At 39.0% G+C, this 19,476-nt stretch overlaps 1 protein-coding gene across 3 annotated transcripts in view; it reads right to left on the bottom strand.

Moving 5' to 3' along the window:
• LOC307162534 (oxysterol-binding protein-related protein 7-like) overlaps positions 1–19,476 on the bottom strand; it is a 272,901-nt gene that overhangs the window by 123,124 nt on the left and 130,301 nt on the right. For all 3 annotated transcript variants that reach the window (XM_079877912.1, XM_079877913.1, XM_079877914.1), the window contains exons 6-10: positions 14,950–15,120; positions 14,013–14,148; positions 11,025–11,143; positions 10,785–10,871; positions 9,877–10,027 (exon numbers count right to left, since the gene is read on the bottom strand). In XM_079877912.1, coding sequence (XP_079734038.1) covers positions 9,877–10,027; positions 10,785–10,871; positions 11,025–11,143; positions 14,013–14,148; positions 14,950–15,120 — 664 coding nt within the window. The remainder of the gene's footprint in view (positions 1–9,876; positions 10,028–10,784; positions 10,872–11,024; positions 11,144–14,012; positions 14,149–14,949; positions 15,121–19,476) is intronic.

Below are 19,476 nucleotides of genomic sequence, written 5' to 3'. Positions count from 1 at the left end.
ACAAAGCATGTAGAAGTCTGTCATTTTTATCATAGGTACTCTTCAACTGTGAATGACGGAATCTAAAAAATCCAGAAAATCACACTGTATGATTTTTAAGTAATTAATTTGCATTTTATTGCATGACATAAGTATTTGATCACCTACCAACCAGTAAGAATTCCGGCTCTCACAGACCTGTTAGTTTTTCTTTAAGAAGCCCTCCTGTTCTCCACTCATTACCTGTATTAACTACACCTGTTTGAACTATTTACCTGTATAAAAGACACCTGTCCACACACTCAATCAAACAGACTCCCACATCTCCACAATGGCCAAGACCAGAGAGCTGTGTAAGGACATCAGGGATAAAATGTAGACCTGCACAAGGCTGGGATGGGCTACAGGACAATAGGCAAGCAGCTTGGTGAGAAGGCAACAACTGTTGGCGCAATTATTAGAAAATGGAAGAATTTCAAGATGACGGTCAATCTCCCTCGGTCTGGGGCACCATGCAAGATCTCACCTCGTGGGGCATCAATGATCATGAGGAAGGTGAGGGATCAGCCCAGAACTACACGGCAGGACCTGGTCAATGACCTGAAGAGAGCTGGGACCACAGTCTCAAAGAAAACCATTAGTAACACACTACGCCGTCATGGATTAAAATCCTGCAGTGCACGCAAGGTCCCCCTGCTCAAGCCAGCACATGTCCAGGCCCGTCTGAAGTTTGCCAATGACCATCTGGATGATCCAGAGGAGGAATGGGAGAAGGTCATGTTGTCTGATGAGACAAAAATAGAGCTTTTTGGTCTAAACTCCACTCGCTGTGTTTGGAGGAAGAAGAAGGATGAGTACAACCCCAAGAACACCATCCCAACCGTGAAGCATGGAGGTGGAAACATTATTCTTTGGGGTTGCTTTTCTGCAAAGGGGACAGGACGACTGCATCGTATTGAGGGGAGGATGGATGGGGCCATGTATCGCAAGATCTTGAGGGAGTAAGAGCATTGAAGATGGGTCGTGGCTGGGTCTTCCAGCATGACAACGACCACAAACACACAGCCAGGGCAACTAAGGAGTGGCTCCGTAAGAAGCATCTCAAGGTCCTGGAGTGGCCTAGCCAGTTTCCAGACCTGAACCCAATAGATAATCTATGGAGGGAGCTGAAAGTCCGTATTGCCCAGCGACAGCCCCGAAACCTGAAGGATCTGGAGAAGGTCTGTATGGAGGAGTGGGCCAAAATCCCTGCTGCAGTGTGTGCAAACCTGGTCAAGAACTACAGGAAACGTATGATCTCTGTAATTGCAAACAAAGGTTTCTGTACCAAATATTAGTTCTGCTTTTCTGATGTATCAAATACTTATGTCATGCAATAAAATGCAAATTAATTACTTAATCATACAATGTGATTTTCTGGATTTTTGTTTTAGATTCCGTCACCCACAGTTGAAGAGTACCTATCGTTAGCCTCATAGCATAATCGCCTATAAGTCATTTATTTTAAATAGGACGTAGGCAATTATGCTATGAGGCTAGCGCTATGATAAAAATTACAGACTTCTACATGCTTTGTAAGTGGGAAAACCTGCAAAATCGGCAGTGTATCAAATACTTGTTCTCACCACTGTATGTATATGTATGTATGTATGTATGTATGCATGCATGCATGCATGCATGTATGTATGTATTTTGTAAATTTCATCATTTTAACTAGCCTGGCTAACGTCAGACCTCTTTCTCATTAAGACGTGGTCTGGGAACCACATGTTCATTTTCTCGTATTTGAGGCGTGGTTTACGAATGCCCAGAGCCGTTTATTGGGCGCTACGAATGTCTATCAAATGCGCTTGTACGTAGCTCATAGCCAATCGTTTCAATTATACCAGATGACGCATGTAGAGCGACAGAAATTCGATGAGGAAGAAGACGAAATAAACTTGCGTTCTGAACTACTTAGAACACTATCTAAGGCTGCATCGAAAGGTAACTTCGCGTCTGCTGCCATGTTGGATCCATAGATATAAACAAACTGCTTCGGTGTGTCGCATAGATGTCGTCATCGTCTTGCTGCTCCCTCCCCGTTCTGTGATTGGTCCCCTCGCTGAGGCGAAAATCTGGTCCATGGTATCCAGGCTGCCTAGCAGCGTGAATAAAATTGCGCTGTGCTCAAGGCAGCATGGGGAAACCCAGGCTAAATTTTAACCAGAAAAATCTAAAATGTGTTCCCAAAATCGTGCAGCCCTATGGTTTCTCTTGATATCAGCATGTTCACAGGTGTTTATTTTTTTTTTATTATTATTTTTTTTTACAGGGACCAGATGCCACTGGATGAGTCCTGCTGACTTCAACATTCACATGAGTCTCTGTACATGAACATGGTAAAATGAAAAATCAAACACCTTGGAAATGACAGGTATGTACGTTTCAGGAATGGCACAAAGGTGTGTGACTGTTCAAGTCTCTGTCTTTAGATCAGTGTGTTTACTAATGTGCTTTTTTGTCATTTGTTATGTATCTTTGGCAGAGGTGGGTAGTAACGAAGTACATTTACTTCGTTACATTTACTTGAGTATTTTTTTGGTAAAATTGTACTTTTAAGAGTAGATTTAAATGTGGGTATTTTTACTTTAACTCGAGTACATTTCTAATGAAAAAACTGTACTTTTACTTCGTTACGTTGGGCGACGTTCCTCTCGTTACTTTATTTTAATGCAATACATGTTGTTAAATTAGTAGTTTATACCAAGCACGCTGTATCTTTTTTCTGGGCATGAACGATGCTCTATTCACAAATGAATCACTCTTTTGAGTCGATTCTGTTCAAAGACTTCAAACAAGTTGGCAGATCTGTCTAAGTCAGTTCACAAATCAGTTTGAATGATCTGTTCAGTTTCCTGCACTCACTGAATCGTCTGAAGCACTTTCAATTCACACTCGACTCGGAGTCGTAACAGGAAGATTTAAAGGGGCATTTCACCCATTTGAACATTGTTTTTTATTGAAAGTGGGTCATATATGTAGTCGAAATGTAAAATACATTTTGAAGTTGGTGCCTTTGTGACCGAGAAAAGACAAAAAATAACTTCAGGACGCATTTGTATGAAAGACAACAACTCCCACAATGCACCACATTGCACAGCTCCGCAAGCCACTCCCACTAATCCAGAAAGCGCATATCTACCTATAAGAGAAATCACTCTTCCGTCTACAAGGCTAGCTACCACCAGAGCTTGAAATTAATTTCACATTCACACAAAATGTCTAGTTAGTTGGCGAACTCATTAGTGCATTACTCCTCGTTTGTATTTCTTTCGAAAAGGTGAATTATTGCATGGTACCTGGATGTTCAGTCAGAACATATGCGGTGCGAAACTAGGATAGTTCTCAACACAAACGTCCGTGTCCTCGTCTGATTCAGAGATTTCGTCCAGGAGAAATTGTCATCGTTGAAATTCTTTGCCGCAGACGGACTCTATCTCTGTGTTCGTAGCGGTTCGTAGCTGCATTGTGAGATCACCGGCGCCACCGGTCCGCCCTAACTCGAGCCAGTCCGGGCTCCCCGTCCGCGGCAGGCAGGTCTTCTGCCTCGGCTGCTCTTCGCTATAATGCGGCTTGTAAAGGTAGCCACAAACACCTGATTCAAGCATCAGACTTCCGAAATCCTCTTCTTCTATATCATATTGAGCACTCTCCTCCGCTATTGTCATTACTTTACATCTGTCTCCACAGCGCCTGTTAGCTTAGCTTCAAACAAGATGGAGGATATTGCTTTCAGTTTCAGAGCGTAAAGTCCCACCCACTGATCTGTAATAGGTCTGTAGCGTGAGCGGGTCCCGCCCCCTGGGAAAGATGAGGAACGAGTGCTTGTAGTCTCAACAGAAATCCCCCCCTCTTACACTTCCTCCTACAATGACGCAAAATGACGATTTTTGCGTCATTGTAGGAGGAAGTGTAAGAGGTAAATAACAGATTTCTCCCGTCTCAGGGGAAAATGAGAGAGTGTTGCACGACCATTCAATAGTATGACTGGGTTTCTAACAATGCAAAGCTTAATGCAAATGGGTGAAGTGTCCCTTTAAGGACATCAAGAGCGTTAGATGAAAAGGCCGTGGACCTACAGTACAGTCAGTGAAAGCAAATCTGCAAATGCATCATATTTTTGCCAGCGATGAAGATCTTTATTAGTTGAACATCTTCGTAAACTGTCTGTGAATGAATGATTCCATAGGACGATACATTCGATTTAATTTCATTCAGGTAATACATTTTACAACCAAACAGATTATTACGCCATGATAGCACTACTACAAAGCATGACATTACCCGTTTTTTGGACATACATCAATTTATACATTAAATCAGCTACCATTGTCCACAGTTTATGAAATGAACACCCGCCATCCCGCGGTTAATGTGTGTGCAGTAATGTGAATGCAAATGTAACCCAGATTAAAATAGCTAAACAGATTATTGAATAAATAACAGTAAAAACACTGTTGAATAGATATTCTGATATTAGAAATAAAGTTCATGATTTAGTGTAATAAATAGGATTAAAGATATTTCGTTTCAATATTAATTCTTACAAGAAGTTTTGTCACTTGAACTTGTCAGCCAATCAGAACGGTGGGTTGCAACTTCCGGAAAAAAGAGAGAGAACGCTAGGGAGAGAAGGACGCGAGCTGAATGAAAAGCTAGCTAAACGAACCAGTGTGCAAACAATAGCAAGACGTGTGAAAATTTTATTTTTCTTTGATTTCAAAGTGCTTTGTGTTATATTCTGTCTGCAAAGGTAGACTGTGGTTTATTTGGACATTTTATAGTAAAGAAAAACCGTGTGTTTGGATTGTTCGGAGCCACGTACCGCTGGCGAGCCTCCCACATTAGGAAGAACCATCAGATAATTCTCACGTTGCATCCACGAGATTCATCAACATTCCAGATAAGAACAAGTACTCTTTCATCGGATCTGCGGTAGGACTTTGTAAAGCATTCGGTATTTTTGTTGCAAAAGGATTCTTTTGGACTTTGATTTGCGGTAAGCGTGGACTCATTGAAACCGAGGACTCATTGAAACCGAAACTGAACTCATCTGCTGCCACGTTCTCACGTGGATGTTGCTGGACTGCTCGACTGGTCGCTAGCAAGGTTGAATTCATTGACTGTTTTACACGGTCTATAATTGAATTGCATACTTGAGTTATTCACTATACGTTCATAGCCTTGATGTTATATAGAATGGTGAATGTTTTGTTAGATATTTGATGGTATTATTCCTTTTTACATGTCAATGCTAAACTGGTTTTGACTTTGTTCTGAACTCGCAAAACCTAGTAGCTCACTGGTTTAAATATAAAAAGGGGAGATTAATACCTGATTCTAAAATAGGCTTCTAGATTAAAAAGCACTTGTTGTCATTTATAACCAGCAGTGACATTGAATACAGCATTTAGTGCCATTGATAAGATATTACTGAAAATTGTAATTTCATATAGCCTAATCAAAGTACGCACTGACATTTAGATAAAATAAGATTTTATTATTTTGAAGTCTAGCCTAATCTAAACTCATGATAGAAATTTCATCTTATTAACCAAAATAAGAATTTAGGTTAGTTGAACTAAAATACAATTTAATAGAAACTGAGTTAACTCTAAAATAGAAGCTAAATAGTGATTTAAAAGTAACTTTAAATCTAACTTGATAACTATACTCTTTGAACTAAATAAGTTAATAGAGATTGAACTGTGTGACCCTTATTACCTGAGGAGAGGTAATTACTGAAATATTTGAAGGTGCAAAGCATTTGAAGCACTAAATTCTAATTCTTTATACATATTGTCTGTCTCATGTGGTACCAATTTATGTTATGTACTCTTTCTCTACTTAAATATAAACAAGCCGGCATTTAAAACTTACTTGATGGTCTGTGGTGTGTCTGACATTATTTTGCTGTTATTACTGTTTTAACTACTACTGCTCCCTATGAGCCTAGACACTGGTCCTAACATAGCATTACTTATCTACTACTCGAGGTAAGTGTTACACAAAACTCTGCAGAGTCACTATTTCGACATTGTCTAATAATCCAAATGTAGTTGTATAAATTACTATTATACAAACCAAAGGACAGGCAATGATTTTCGGGCTACAGATGGCAGAAATAATGCTTGTCTCTTCTGTTTTTGTTGCAAAGATAGCCTAATTATGATAATAATAGTCATATTTATATATAATGTATGATGTGAAGTAACTAGTAACTAGCTACTTGAGTAGTTTTTTTCATTGGATACTTCTTACTCTTACTCAAGTCACTATTAAAATTATTACTTTTACTTTGAGTAAATATTTCTATAAGTACTTGTACTTTTACTTGAGTACAGTTTTTGGATACTCTACCCACCTCTGATCTTTGGATTATGTTGTGTTAGAAATAAATCCAAACAATCTAAAAGCCATTCTTTTTTTAAAATCTCCTCATTCTTTGTGCAAGGTTCCTCAATGATAGGGCCTGATAGCACCTGATAGGGCAATTAGGGGAGGGTCTTTGTCTTTCTCAGGTGTGAAACATCAATATTCATGATGTATTCACACCTCCTTGCATAAAGCTTTCTCACACAAAACATGTCTTACAAATTTTAAATCAATATATTGTCTTATCTGAATCAGTGGGCAGGATGATTTTCACATAGTTTTGAAGAAAATATTCTAGGCTATACGTGATACAATTTTTAAAAGTCTTGTGAAGAAATAATCAGTATGGGTTTCTTGACCTTATTTCAGTGACAATTTGTTTTTGTTTTTTCACAAACCATGCATAAACGTCATTATCTCAAAACTACAAACTTTTACATACATGCTGCTGACATTATTGTAGCAGAGTTTGTGCTGAATACAGTGTAATCAGACTTTAGCCATGAAAATATCACAAGTAACAAATGTCAGAGCATGTCAGAACACCTCCAGGGCCCAGAAAACACCTCAGACCCCAGAGGGTATAAAGAAGTTAAAGAGGATTTCACTGCCTTCACTGAAAGACTTACCAAAGCGGAGAGCCGAATCAGCCAAGCCAAGCCGGATCTTGCCTCTGCTCTTGACATGGCCGAGTGTAGAAGCCGGCGCTCTAACTTTCGGATTCTGGGACTTCCAAACGGAATCGGCGAAAATAAACCCGTTTCGTTTTTGGAAAGCTGGCTTCCTCACGTTCTAGGTGCAGACACCTTCCCAGCACCGGGGATCATTGAAAGGGCACACAGGTTACCCAGCTGTGGCAAACAAGCTGGAAACGCATTGTCAAGGCCAAAAACAATGATACTGAAATTCTTTAACAATGCTGACAAAGCCAGAGTACTGAGAGCAGCTCAGGAAAGAGGCACAGTGATGTTCCAGAATCATCACATTATGTTTTTTTCCGATCTATTGTCCGAGGTATTGAAACAATGAAAGCGATTTGAGGAGGTGAAGCTAGAGCTTCGTAAGAGGAAGATTAAGTATGGGATGATTTTCCCCGCCAAGCATTATCTACGGAGACCGTTGTCATTTCTTCGACTCTCCTGAAGTATAGGCAAATTCATCGCGGTCTTGCCAGAGGATGTTCGGGAAGCGGAGCAGCCAACATCTGAGTAAATCAGCTGGATAATCAGCTGAGTAAATGGGCAGGTTCTAGCAGCATCATATGGCTCACACTCAAGAGGGGTAGCTGTGCCGATACATAAATCAGTCCCATTTCATATATTAAAGCAGAACTTGGTAACTTTTTTAACTTAATAAAACTGTCTAGAAATCATTTGGATGGTCAAACAACCTGTTCTGGTGATATTGGTGACTTTCCCCGCTCCCCCCAGCGTTCCCAGGCGGAAAACCAACCTTGCAACTTGGGGACTTGAGAGGGGGAGGAGGCCGCCGCAAGTGAGTTTTTTACGACCGTGTTGTGAAATATACGCCCCACAGCTGTAGGGGGAGCTCGTGGGGAAAACATGCGACAACAAAAGGGAAAATCAGCGAAGAAGTGACTAGAGTTCGCTAGAGTTGCCGAGTTCTGCTTTAAAAACTATGCGTGATCCACTGGGTAGATATGTTATAATCAGTGATAGGATGTTCAACGTATATTGTAATCTTGTAAGTGTTTATGGCCATAATACAGATGAACCACATTTTTTTTCATAATCTTTTCTTAATTTTGTCTTCCCTTCAGAGTATCTTAATAGTCGCTGGTGACTTTAATTGTACCTTAGATCCTAATTTGGACCGTTCCACAGTTATTGACACGTCACATTCGCAAAGTAGGAACATAATACATCATTTGGATCCCTATTTGGGGAAACACTGTTTATGCCAGGGACACATGACGGTGGTTTTAAAATCTGGGCATCAAATGGTTTGAACAAGGTGGCAGATTTATTTAGCAATGAAACTATGCTCAGTTTTCAGGAATTAAGACAAAAGTTTGATTTGCCTAAAACCCTTTTTTTTTTTTTAATATCTTCAAATTAGGAATTGTATCAATAAGACACAGCATCATTCTCTTCTCTTACCAGATCTGTCCCCTTTAGAAAAAAATACTTTAAATCACCTTAATGGTGCTAAGTTTCCTTGTTTTATAGACTGATCTCCACTAACTGCAAGGAAAATACGGAGAAAAAGCATTTGGCTTGGTGTCAAGATATAAGTGAGAATATAACAGAAGATGAATGGCAGTGTATCTGCTTAAAGGCCCAAACCCAGACAATTAATACCAGATTTAAACTTCTGCTGTACAAGTGGATTATGAGAGCATACATAACTCCAGAATTACTACATAAATTTAATCCCAACATTCCCAATCAATGTATAAAATGCAACCTAGAGATAGGAACTTTATACCATTGCTCATGGAAGTGCCCTCAAGGTCAAATTTTTGGGAAAAGGTTTTGGACTTTTTGTTACTGGTGGTGAAACAGAATGTCCCCAAATGTCCTAAACTTTGAATATTTAATATTTTCCCTGTAACTTGCACTTTAACTAGCTCTGGTAAGAAAATGTTGACCTTCTGTTTATTACAAGCAAAACTTGTAGTCGCTCGTCATTGGAAAAACACAGACAGCCCTAATTTTAAACAATGGTTACAGAAATTGTCTTGTTTGGCTTTGGAGAAACTCACATATATTGTTAAGGGAAATCCTGAAAAGTTTTTCAAAGTATGGAACACCTTTATAGGATTTTTGAAGGAAGCTGAACCAAATAGTTTATTTTCTGTGTAACCAGGCATAGCATGCACCATGTTCATTATATTTATGTACCATTGTTTTGACATGTGTATAGTATAGATGTATTTATCTATACAAAGTTTAAACAAACTTTGTTGCATTATTTTCCAGTTATCACTGTAAAGCTGCTTTGAAAGAATCTGTATTGTAAAAAAGCACAATAGAAATAAAGGTGACTTGACTTTTATGGAAAGATTATCCCAACAATGTCAAGACTCAAGTAAGCATGTTAATTTTGGAACCTGATCTATGAAAAAAAATGTAATTACAAACATTAAATACATTACATTAATTAAACTTTTTTATTTATTTTTTTTTTATTTATTTTTTAGGAATTGCACTTCAGTAAAAAAAAGAAAAAAGTAGTTGAAATAGTTATTACTTCGACTCAAGTATGTTTTAAGTGCTTTTAACAAAAGTCAGAATTGCTAGACAAACTCACAATTCTGCCTTTTTTTCCCCCATAGCAATCTCGAAATTCAGAATTTTTCCCCTCAGAATTGAGAACAGAATTCATATTTTAATTCTTATAAAAAATGTTTTTAAAAAAATCAAAATTGCGAGATTTAAACTCTAAAGATGTAAAATTGCTCTACTCTTTTGCAGCTGCATTTAAAATTGTAGTGACAGAAGGAATTAAACAAGGTACCTCTTTCACACAAGGCACAAATGTCCATCTGTAGTTTCTTTCCTTCCAGTGAGGAGACCTCAGGTGTGGATAGCTGGGAGTAAACGTAATCTGGGATGGACTGAAGGGAAGCAGCCAAACCACCTGATGTGCCCAAATGGCTTGAAGATAACTGCTCCAAATGTCAGAGATGGAAATAGAATTATTGTCAGGAAACTGAAGCAGTAGTTGGGAGCATACAGAGGGCAAGAGATAAAGCCTAATTGTGCATTTCATTTAACCATGCTTACGTATGCATTCGTGTGTATAAAAAGGTTTTCACACAGATATAAAGGCAACTTAAGGGGGAAAAACATTATTTTCACATACAGCTATGAAGATTTCAGTCATTCCGTATTAAGATAGATAGATGCTGGAATGACTGTCCAGGGTTTTGCAAATACTGATGGCTTTAAAACATGCCTCATGCAGAGTTTGAGACAACTGCTTTCAGTTAGAGTAGTGCATACTATCTGGGAATATTTACTACATTTCATACATACAACAGTAATGTAACGGCAATACTACCATTAAAATATTATTGCACTTTCAGGATTTTGACCCTTGGCCACTGCAATATTACCATAACACCGGTATAGCATGCAGCACGACTATAGAGATGGTTTGGCTGTGTATTATGCCAAATACTAATAGTGGATACACTACCTCATTTAGAATAAGATGGACTCATTAGCAATTCATTATAATGAGGGTAAGAACAGATTTACAAGCATACGCACCTGAAGTGACTGACAAAATTGTGAGACTTTTAGGCACACATGTATAAAAACACTTCTATGCATTAATAGTGAATGAGACCCACTGTAAGAACATCCAACGATAAATGTTTATAAAACCACAAACAAAGAACATAATCGTGATGAACTTACAAAGTCAAGCGATTCGACTCGTGAAAGTGTTCGGGAGTGACCCCAGAGCTTTCCAGACTTCTTTTTGGGTTTCTCAAGACTAAGATTCTGGAAAACAATTACCATGTTTACCTCTTCATTATTTAATACTGCAACTGTCATCAAATGATCACCACTTTTAATTTTACATTTGCTTTGTGTTAGCTGGCTGTGGCAAAAAGAAAGCAGACACATTCTGTGTCAGCACAGAAGCAGACTCACCTGCATGCTGATGCGACGTTCCAGGTCGGTGCTTGTGATGGGTAGGCCACCTTCATGCCAGTGAAGTTTTTGGATTAAACTCGAGAGCTCAGCCAAATCCAGCTTACATCTGGCAAGTTCTGTGCATGAGAGGGTGAATGTTTGAGGAAGTGACAAATTTATATTCTGAAGCACTTGGATTCAAAAGTTGTCTCTACCTCATTGAATTTTCTAGCAATAAACATCAACAAAAAAAAGAAAAAAAAAAAAAGACAAAACTATGTGTAAGGCAGTGGTTCTAAGCTGGGGGGGAGGCACGTTATCTATTTATTTATCAATTATTTACTTGCAACATAAGTAAATAAATAAACAAAACCATTTTTATCACCTCAAGATGACTCGCAGTACCGCTAGATGGCGAAATTTAATCAGAATTGAGTACTCCAGGGAGCCATGTAAAGATATACATGATTGATGCATGGTTCTGCACTAAACATGCACAAGTTTGTGAAAGGACTGCCAGTGCCAGGTAAACGCAACTCGATGATGAATCTACTTCAAACGTCACAACTATTAAAACAAAGATAAGAAAATATGACGATGCATATCTCGCCTTGAGATTCACTAGTACAACGGTGGGTAGTGAAGTGAGACCACAGTGTCTTGTGTTCCTCAAAATATTAGCCTCTGACAGTATGAAGCAGAACAAGCTAAAACAACACTTAGAGACTTCACATCATGAACACAAAAGGTTTGTTCCATTTGACCATAAGTGATTTGAGGAAGGATTTGTTTTTCTGCAAGCTTAGAACTAAGATCCACTGCAGAAAAACTGATCAAAATCCTTGATACTTACTTGAAAGATGCCGATTTGAAATGTGAGGACTGTGTAAAGATCTGCACAGATGGGGCTCAGGCAATGGCTGAGAAATGAAGAGTGCTGCAAGCATTAGTCAAGCGCATGTCCCACAATGTTCAGTGGACACAGTGAGGTGCTAATGTCTAAACAGATGAGTACTGACAGATATCACCACCATAAACTACATTAAAACAGGACCAGTCAAAGCATGGATTTTTGAACACTGCGAGGAAATGAGACCTGTTCACACAGTTGTTTTGTTTTACAGCGAGTCCAGTTGGCTGTTGTGTGGGAAAATTTTATCCAGGGTGTTTGTTATTTATGAACTTCAGAATTTCAACAATAAATTTCTAATGGAACTTGCAAACCTCAGTAACACGTTTCAGAAATTCAAACTAATTCTGCAGTTGCAGGGCACCAACACACCTTCCACAGCTGGCAGTTAAAATTTACATGTGCACTGCAGAAGAGGAACAATAAAGTGGGTTATAGACTCTCTTACTGGGAGTTGTCAGTACGTTCGACTGAGGGACTGCACTTCTGAGACCGTAGTCAGCAGCACAGGAGCACCACAGGGGACAGTGCTCTCCCCGGTCTTGTTCACCCTGTACAACTCAGATTTTAAGCACAACTTGGAATTGTGTTACATGCAGAAGTATTCTGATGACACTGCAATCGTGGGGTGTATTAAGAATGGCGATGAGGGGGAGTATCGTACCCCGATTGAGGACTTTGTGAGGTGGTGTAGCTTTAATCATCTATAGCTCAACACTACAAAAACTAAGGATTTGGTGATCGACTTCCGGTGACTGAGGCCCCACCTGCAGCCTCTTCTCATCGAAGGCGTCTGTGTAGAGGTGGTCCAGACCTACAAATACATAGGTCTGCAGCTGGTCCAAGAACACAGTTGCTCTATACAGGAGGGGACAGAGTCAACCATTTCCTGAGAAATCTCAGTCTTTGTAGAAGCTACTGCAGGTGTTGTTTTGCCTGACGGTCATCGCTAGCATCCTCTTCTATGTTGTGGTATGTTGGGGGAGCGGCATTAAGAAAAGGGACGCCACGTGGCTGGATAAGCTTGTGAAGATGGATGGTTCTGTGCTGGGTGTGTGTAACTTGACTCCTTAACATCTGTGGCAGAGCGGAGGACCCGTAGCAAGTTTTTGTCCATCTTGGACAATGTCCATCCCCCACTGCACAACACCATCAGGCAAAAGAGCACCTTCAGCGACAGGATGTTTCTGTCCTGTTCCACAGACAGACTGAGGAAGTCAATAATAAATTGACAAAGTTCAAACAATAAATGTTTAACTTTGGTCAAATTATCAAGACCTACAAATACCTAGGTCTGCAGCTGGACGACAGACTGGACTGGTCTCTCGGGCGATACGGCTTTCTAATTCATCCCTGTGAGCAGGGCCTAATTTATTAATTTATGTATGTATATTGGGCTGCTTGTCTTTTTTGTTTGTTATTAATTGTTGCTACTGGAAACTTGAATTTCCCTAGCGGACGGACGGACGGACGGACGGACGGACGATCCATCCATCCATCCATCCATCCATCCATCCATCCATCCATCCATCCATCCATCCATCCATCCATCCATCCATCCATCCATCCATCCATCCATCCATCCATCCATCCATCCATCCATCCATCCATCCATCCATCCATCCATCCATCCATCCATCCATCCATCCATCCATCCATCCATCCATCCTATTTCCAAGACATTAGTTGCATTTAGGATTGGAGTGGAAAAGGACTACCAAGGCAAGAGAGCCCTGGCCATACTTCTGGAGAGAAAGAGAAAAGTTTGGGAACTACTTGTGTAAGGTAAATTAAGGGTCACAAGAAATGCCTAATTTATGTAATGGTGGAATGGTTGAGTTAGAAAAAACTATTTCTGAATAAGGGATTATTTACATACTACTAGTCAAACGTTTGGACACATTTGACTAACTTTGATGAATGCTGAAATAGTTTTGATTTGATTTTTGTTCACTATATCATTTGCAAATTACTGTAAAGAATGAGTCATAAAAAATTGTGATTAGAAATGTCCAAAATCAGTTTTATTTCTTCCGAACCTTTACTGATTTCCCATATACTCATGCTGAATTAAAAGGTAATTGGGTGGTGAATACCTTGATGACACAAGTCAACATCCTCTGTCTGTTTTAGCCAATCAGAAACTTTACTATTCCCTTGAGATGAAGAGGCTGATGGTGAACCCTGTGTCTCTGACCCGGACAATGATGCTGAGCTCTGATAATGTGGAATCTAGTGGAGAAAAAATAAAATAAAAATACAACAGATTAATGGGGAAAAGCCAAGACAGTAAAAACTTAACACTTAAAAAAAACAGGGTAACACTTTAGAATACTGTTCCGTCATTAATGAATAACTACACAAGAACAAATGAGTAACGCATTATTAACATTCCAGTAATTACTATTAACTACCAAGAAACGAATTAGTAAGTAATAGTGCTTAGTTTAATGTGGTAGTTCACTATTAGATAGTAGTTCTTAGTAGTACTCTGGGAGGTATGAAAAAAAAATAGTAGCTACTGATTAGCTAATAGTGAACTACCACATTCAACTGCTAATACTTAGTAATTTGTTAATCAGAATTTCTTGTTAGTTAATAGTTACTGGAGTGTTATTGCATTACTCATTTGTTCCTGTATATTAATTAATTAATTCATGATGGAACAGTATTCTAAAGTGTTACCAAAAACAGAACTTTAAAATAATGATAAAGTTAGATGCAAATGAAGAGTTCAGATGCAAAAGCCTCTAAGTGCTATCTGAAATTTTCTTCTAGAATGGTCATTTTTATAAAGCTTGTATATTTAAGTTCAGTAATTTCACTTAAATGGCAATTAATAGGTAATTTTCATTGTCATTTAAGTGAAATTACTGAACTTAAATAAACGAGCTTGATAAAAATGATAATTTTAGAAGAAAATTTCAGATGGCACTTAGATGCTTTTGCATCTGAACTCTTCAAATATTGTCACTGAGAAAATTACTGGGAATGTCAAAAGCAATCATGTTTAACAAGAACCTAAATGCCTACCATCACTCTGTTTCTCTGTGCAAGACTCGCCATGGCAGGCAAAGTACTGCCGTTCCCTGTCGAGAGTGCTTGCAAGACCCCATGGTGAAGGTTTATAGCCTCATTCTTCTTGAAATGGCGGTGGGCAGTCAGTTTGGTCAGCCAGATGTAGAAGATATCATCAGTCTTTGCCTGAAAGCAGAAGACAAGCCAATCCACCCACACCCAGTTACTGTACTGTTAAAGAGTTGTGGAACTCAAGCTCAAATTGGAGTCCAGTTTTAAGTCTTGTCACAAGTGTTTGAAATTAACAACATCAACCTGCCAAATGCAGGTAAAAATCAACTGTGTCAGGTGATGCTGTCAACTCAAACACTACAACTTACTGCTCTTGCCTGAATAACTTTTGTAGTTTTAATAATAATACATTTAATTCATACAGTGAAGACTACACAGTATTTAACTTTTACATTTGATTATATTTTTTTATTTCTAACTACATTTTAAATAAACATTGTACCTGAAAAACATAATTAGTTTGATTCATATATTTGTAATATTGTATTTGTTTTATTGTTTGTAATTAGGGCCCAAGCCCTGAAAGGGTGAAGGCCCTATTGTTTTCGGTAGGATTATTAGGGCCCAAGCCCTGAAAGGGCGAAGGCCCTATTGTTTCCAGAAGGATTATTTTTTTTCTTCATTATTAGGGCCCAAGCCCTGAAAGGGTGAAGGCCCTATTGTTTTCGGTAGGATTATTAGGGCCCAAGCCCTGAAAGGGCGAAGGCCCTATTGTTTCCAGAAGGATTATTTTTTTTCTTCATTATTAGGGCCCAAGCCCTGAAAGGGCGAAGGCCCTATTGTTTTCGTAAGGATTATTTTTTTAGGGCCCAAGCCCTGAAAGGGACCCTCAAGGCAAAATGTTATCAAAATAATTCTGATCGGTGATTCACGCTCGCCATGAGACGCCAAAACGTTTGAAGTAGGCGGGGCCACTTTCACTAAAATGGCTATAACTCTTGAAAGCATTGAGATATTTTCACCAAACTTGTTATACTCATGCACGAGCTAATTTTGTGGTCACACAAAAAAATCCACAGCGATTCACCACTTGGTGGCGCTATAATACGAAAAAGGCATAAAACAGCTTATAACTACCCTACCGTTAGTCCGATTGACTTGAAAATGGGCATGCAGTGTCTTTGTCCAGTGTGCCATGCCCTTCTATGAGGACATTGGTGTATCTCAAAAAACATGGCCGCCATTAGCCAGTGAAGTTTGAGCACCTATTAGACAAGGTTAACGAAGGTTGATCGGAAGAAAACATGGTGGGCATGTTCAACTCATGGCCCTAGAGGTCTGTAAGAATTTTGAAAGAAATCTGCCACTAGATGGCGCTAACGAGTTTTATGTCTCTGTAATCACGTGGTGTTTCACCCATCCACACAATATGCATATCATTTGATAGATCTCCTCATTCTGGACAACTTTGCCTCAAGAACCACTGCTGTCAATCAAATAATTTGTTAAATATTTGTGATTATTTGAAAATTCTACTTTTTCGAATTCCTCAGACCGTTTGTCCAAACTGCTCGAAACATCACATGCATCATCTAGAGACCCTCATGGCAAAAAGTTATCAAAATAATTTTGATCGATGAAACCGTTTGGCAGATACAATTTTTTATATATTTCTGGTATGGCCCATTGTGAGTAACATGTCTATATATTGTGTGCACAAAGTAGAAACTTCACAAAACGGTGTAGATAATTGAGTACAACTGATTTTGAAGAAACGTGCCAGGTTTCAAGGATTTCTGATGCTCAGAGGGCTCACAGTACATTCTATCAAACATTTAAACTGAAGATGAAGCCTTAAATAAAACTGTTGTCCACAAGAGGGACAATACATCTTTTAAATCTAATCTTTATAATTATCCAGCATTGGGTGATAAACAAATGTTTAAAACCATAATTTTTTTCAAAGAATTAGGGTGCACTGGTACTATAGATTTATATCATTTGCGCATTCTCCATCATGGATATTTTATGGTTTCAGGCCTACATTTTGGTTCAACCTATAGCCCAACAGCATAGTTGGCATGACGGTCTTAAATGCTTGAACCCCGTTAATTGCTGCTTGCAGCTATATTTATTATTATTATTAGGGCCCAAGCCCTGAAAGGGTGAAGGCCCTATTGTTTTCGGTAGGATTATTAGGGCCCAAGCCCTGAAAGAGCGAAGGCCCTATTGTTTTCTTAAGGATTATTAGGGCCCAAGCCCTGAAAGGGAGAAGGCCCTATTGTTTCCGGAAGGATTATTAGGGCCCAAGCCCTGAAAGGGCGAAGGCCCTATTGTTTTCGTTAGGATTATTATTAGGGCCCAAGCCCTGAAAGGGCGAAGGCCCTATTGTTTTCGTAAGGATTATTATTATTAGGGCCCAAGCCCTGAAAGGGCGAAGGCCCTATTGTTTTCCTAAGGATTATTATTAGGGCCCAAGCCCTGAAAGGGCGAAGTGTGTCACTTTCAAAATGCTTTTGACAAAAGTGGGGGGGTTAGTTTTACCTACAGTTTACAAAAACAATACGTATATTGGTCTCATCGAGCCGGACAACTTTCTAATTTACAGTCATTAGCTCCGAGCAACAGGAAGTCAGACATTTTGGTTTGAATGTGGATTTCTTTGCAAAATCAGTCTCTGATTTTTTACCCACTCCTCTTAAGTGGTTTATTTCATGCCACCAAACTTTTTCAACATGATGAAAATACATTAACCCCTTAAACTCTTTGGGTAATTTTGGAATTCCGCATGAAATTGGACATACCCAAATCTGATGGCTCCCCTTACCCACATACAGTGAAGTAAATGCAATATATTGGTGTCATTTTATAGGAAACCCTTTAAACAAACAAAATCAAGTGTCAAATGTAATAAAAACTATTGTATGTGTTTAAAATATCAAAAGAAACACACAAAAAAGTAGGCGCTTTTGTGTGTTTTTTTCATTGAATCTTTCTTTGAAAGTGTATAACTGTGGTATTGTGTGCAACAGCTACCTATTATAAGTTCCATTTGATTCCACTAGATGTCGCCAAACACTGAAAAAAATATTATGTGTCTAACATTTTGTGAATGAGTGCAAGAGTGAGCATTGTAATGCGTGCACGACTCTAAATGCGTCCAAACTGCGCGCCGCAGAATATAGGTAAAATTGCGCGCTGAATATCTCAGACTCTGGTTCGTTTAGAGGAAAGGTGGGTTCACGACATGTTCACGTAATGCTGAGATCATTAGCTTTCCAATGATGCGTTGTTCGTCATCATCCGTCGGCGATATCATATAGCATGTGGACATATCATGTGGATCGACTGCCATTTTCATAAGGATCGACTTATTTCCTGCATTACTGGACTAAATGAGACATAACGATGGATTATTTCTCAATCGAAACTCACATAAAGGTGAAAATGGACTCATTTTGAAGAAAACAGTCTAAGGTGAAAGTCTATGTATCTTTTTGACTACTTTTACCTCAGACATGCTGTAATTGGAGATGAAATGCAACGTTTCTCCTAGTTTGTTTACAAAGATCAAAGATGTACTTCGCGACTCATTCTGCAATCATTTGATCTGTTGTATTATGTCAACTAAATAAACCATGTAGCAAAAATCCTGAGAAAGAAAGCTTTTGTTTGATATATGACTTGCCTTTGTTCATCAAATTTGACCAATGCCATCAATATTAAAATTCATAATCACACTTACTTTTGATCGGTATTTCGGTTGCGGGTGGAGGAATTTAAACATTTAAATGATGCAATATGTAAAATGAATGAAAAAATGATGGTTTTGTGTGAAAATTAGAGGGTCTAAGCTTTGTAATATCACATATGACTGTTAATGTTTCATCAGGACCTTTAAATATTAAAGGACGATCGTAAATACGATCTTAATAACGCAATTCCAACCCGGTACCGGGTTTACGGGCTTAACAGGTTAAAGATGCTAAATTGTGATATATATATATTTTTTGTTACATATACATATATATATATACACACATATATACATATATATATATATATATATATAAATATAGCTGCGAGCAGCGATGAAGGGCCAAAGCCGGCGGCACCGCCACCCCGGTGCCTTTAGGTAACTAAAGGCACCGGGGTTGCGGTGCCACCGGCTTGGGCCCGTAATCGCTGCTCGCAGCTATATTTATTATTATTATTATTATTGTTGTTCAAGGGTTCGGGGGCTTTTGGGGCCCTTAACAGACTCAAAAACTCATGAAACTTTGCACACGGGTCAGAACCCGCGGCCATTAGGGCCGGGCTGAAGCTGGTACCCGGGCGTGGCAGGGGGACTCGACAGCGCCCCCTGGAATAGCATCCAAAAACTTGGTCCATAAATCAAACACGCTTGCATGTAATAATATGAAACTCGGTACACATATAGATCTCATCGGGCCGAACAACTTTCGTGCTCTAAGTTTTACGCCAGCTCAACAGGAAGTTGGCTATTTAGGGTTGTTTGAAAAACATATG

The sequence above is a fragment of the Squalius cephalus genome, assembly GCF_949319135.1.
Source record: "Squalius cephalus genome assembly, chromosome: 8".
NCBI lineage: Eukaryota > Metazoa > Chordata > Actinopteri > Cypriniformes > Leuciscidae > Squalius > Squalius cephalus.
This window is presented reverse-complemented; position numbering and strand designations above follow the sequence as displayed.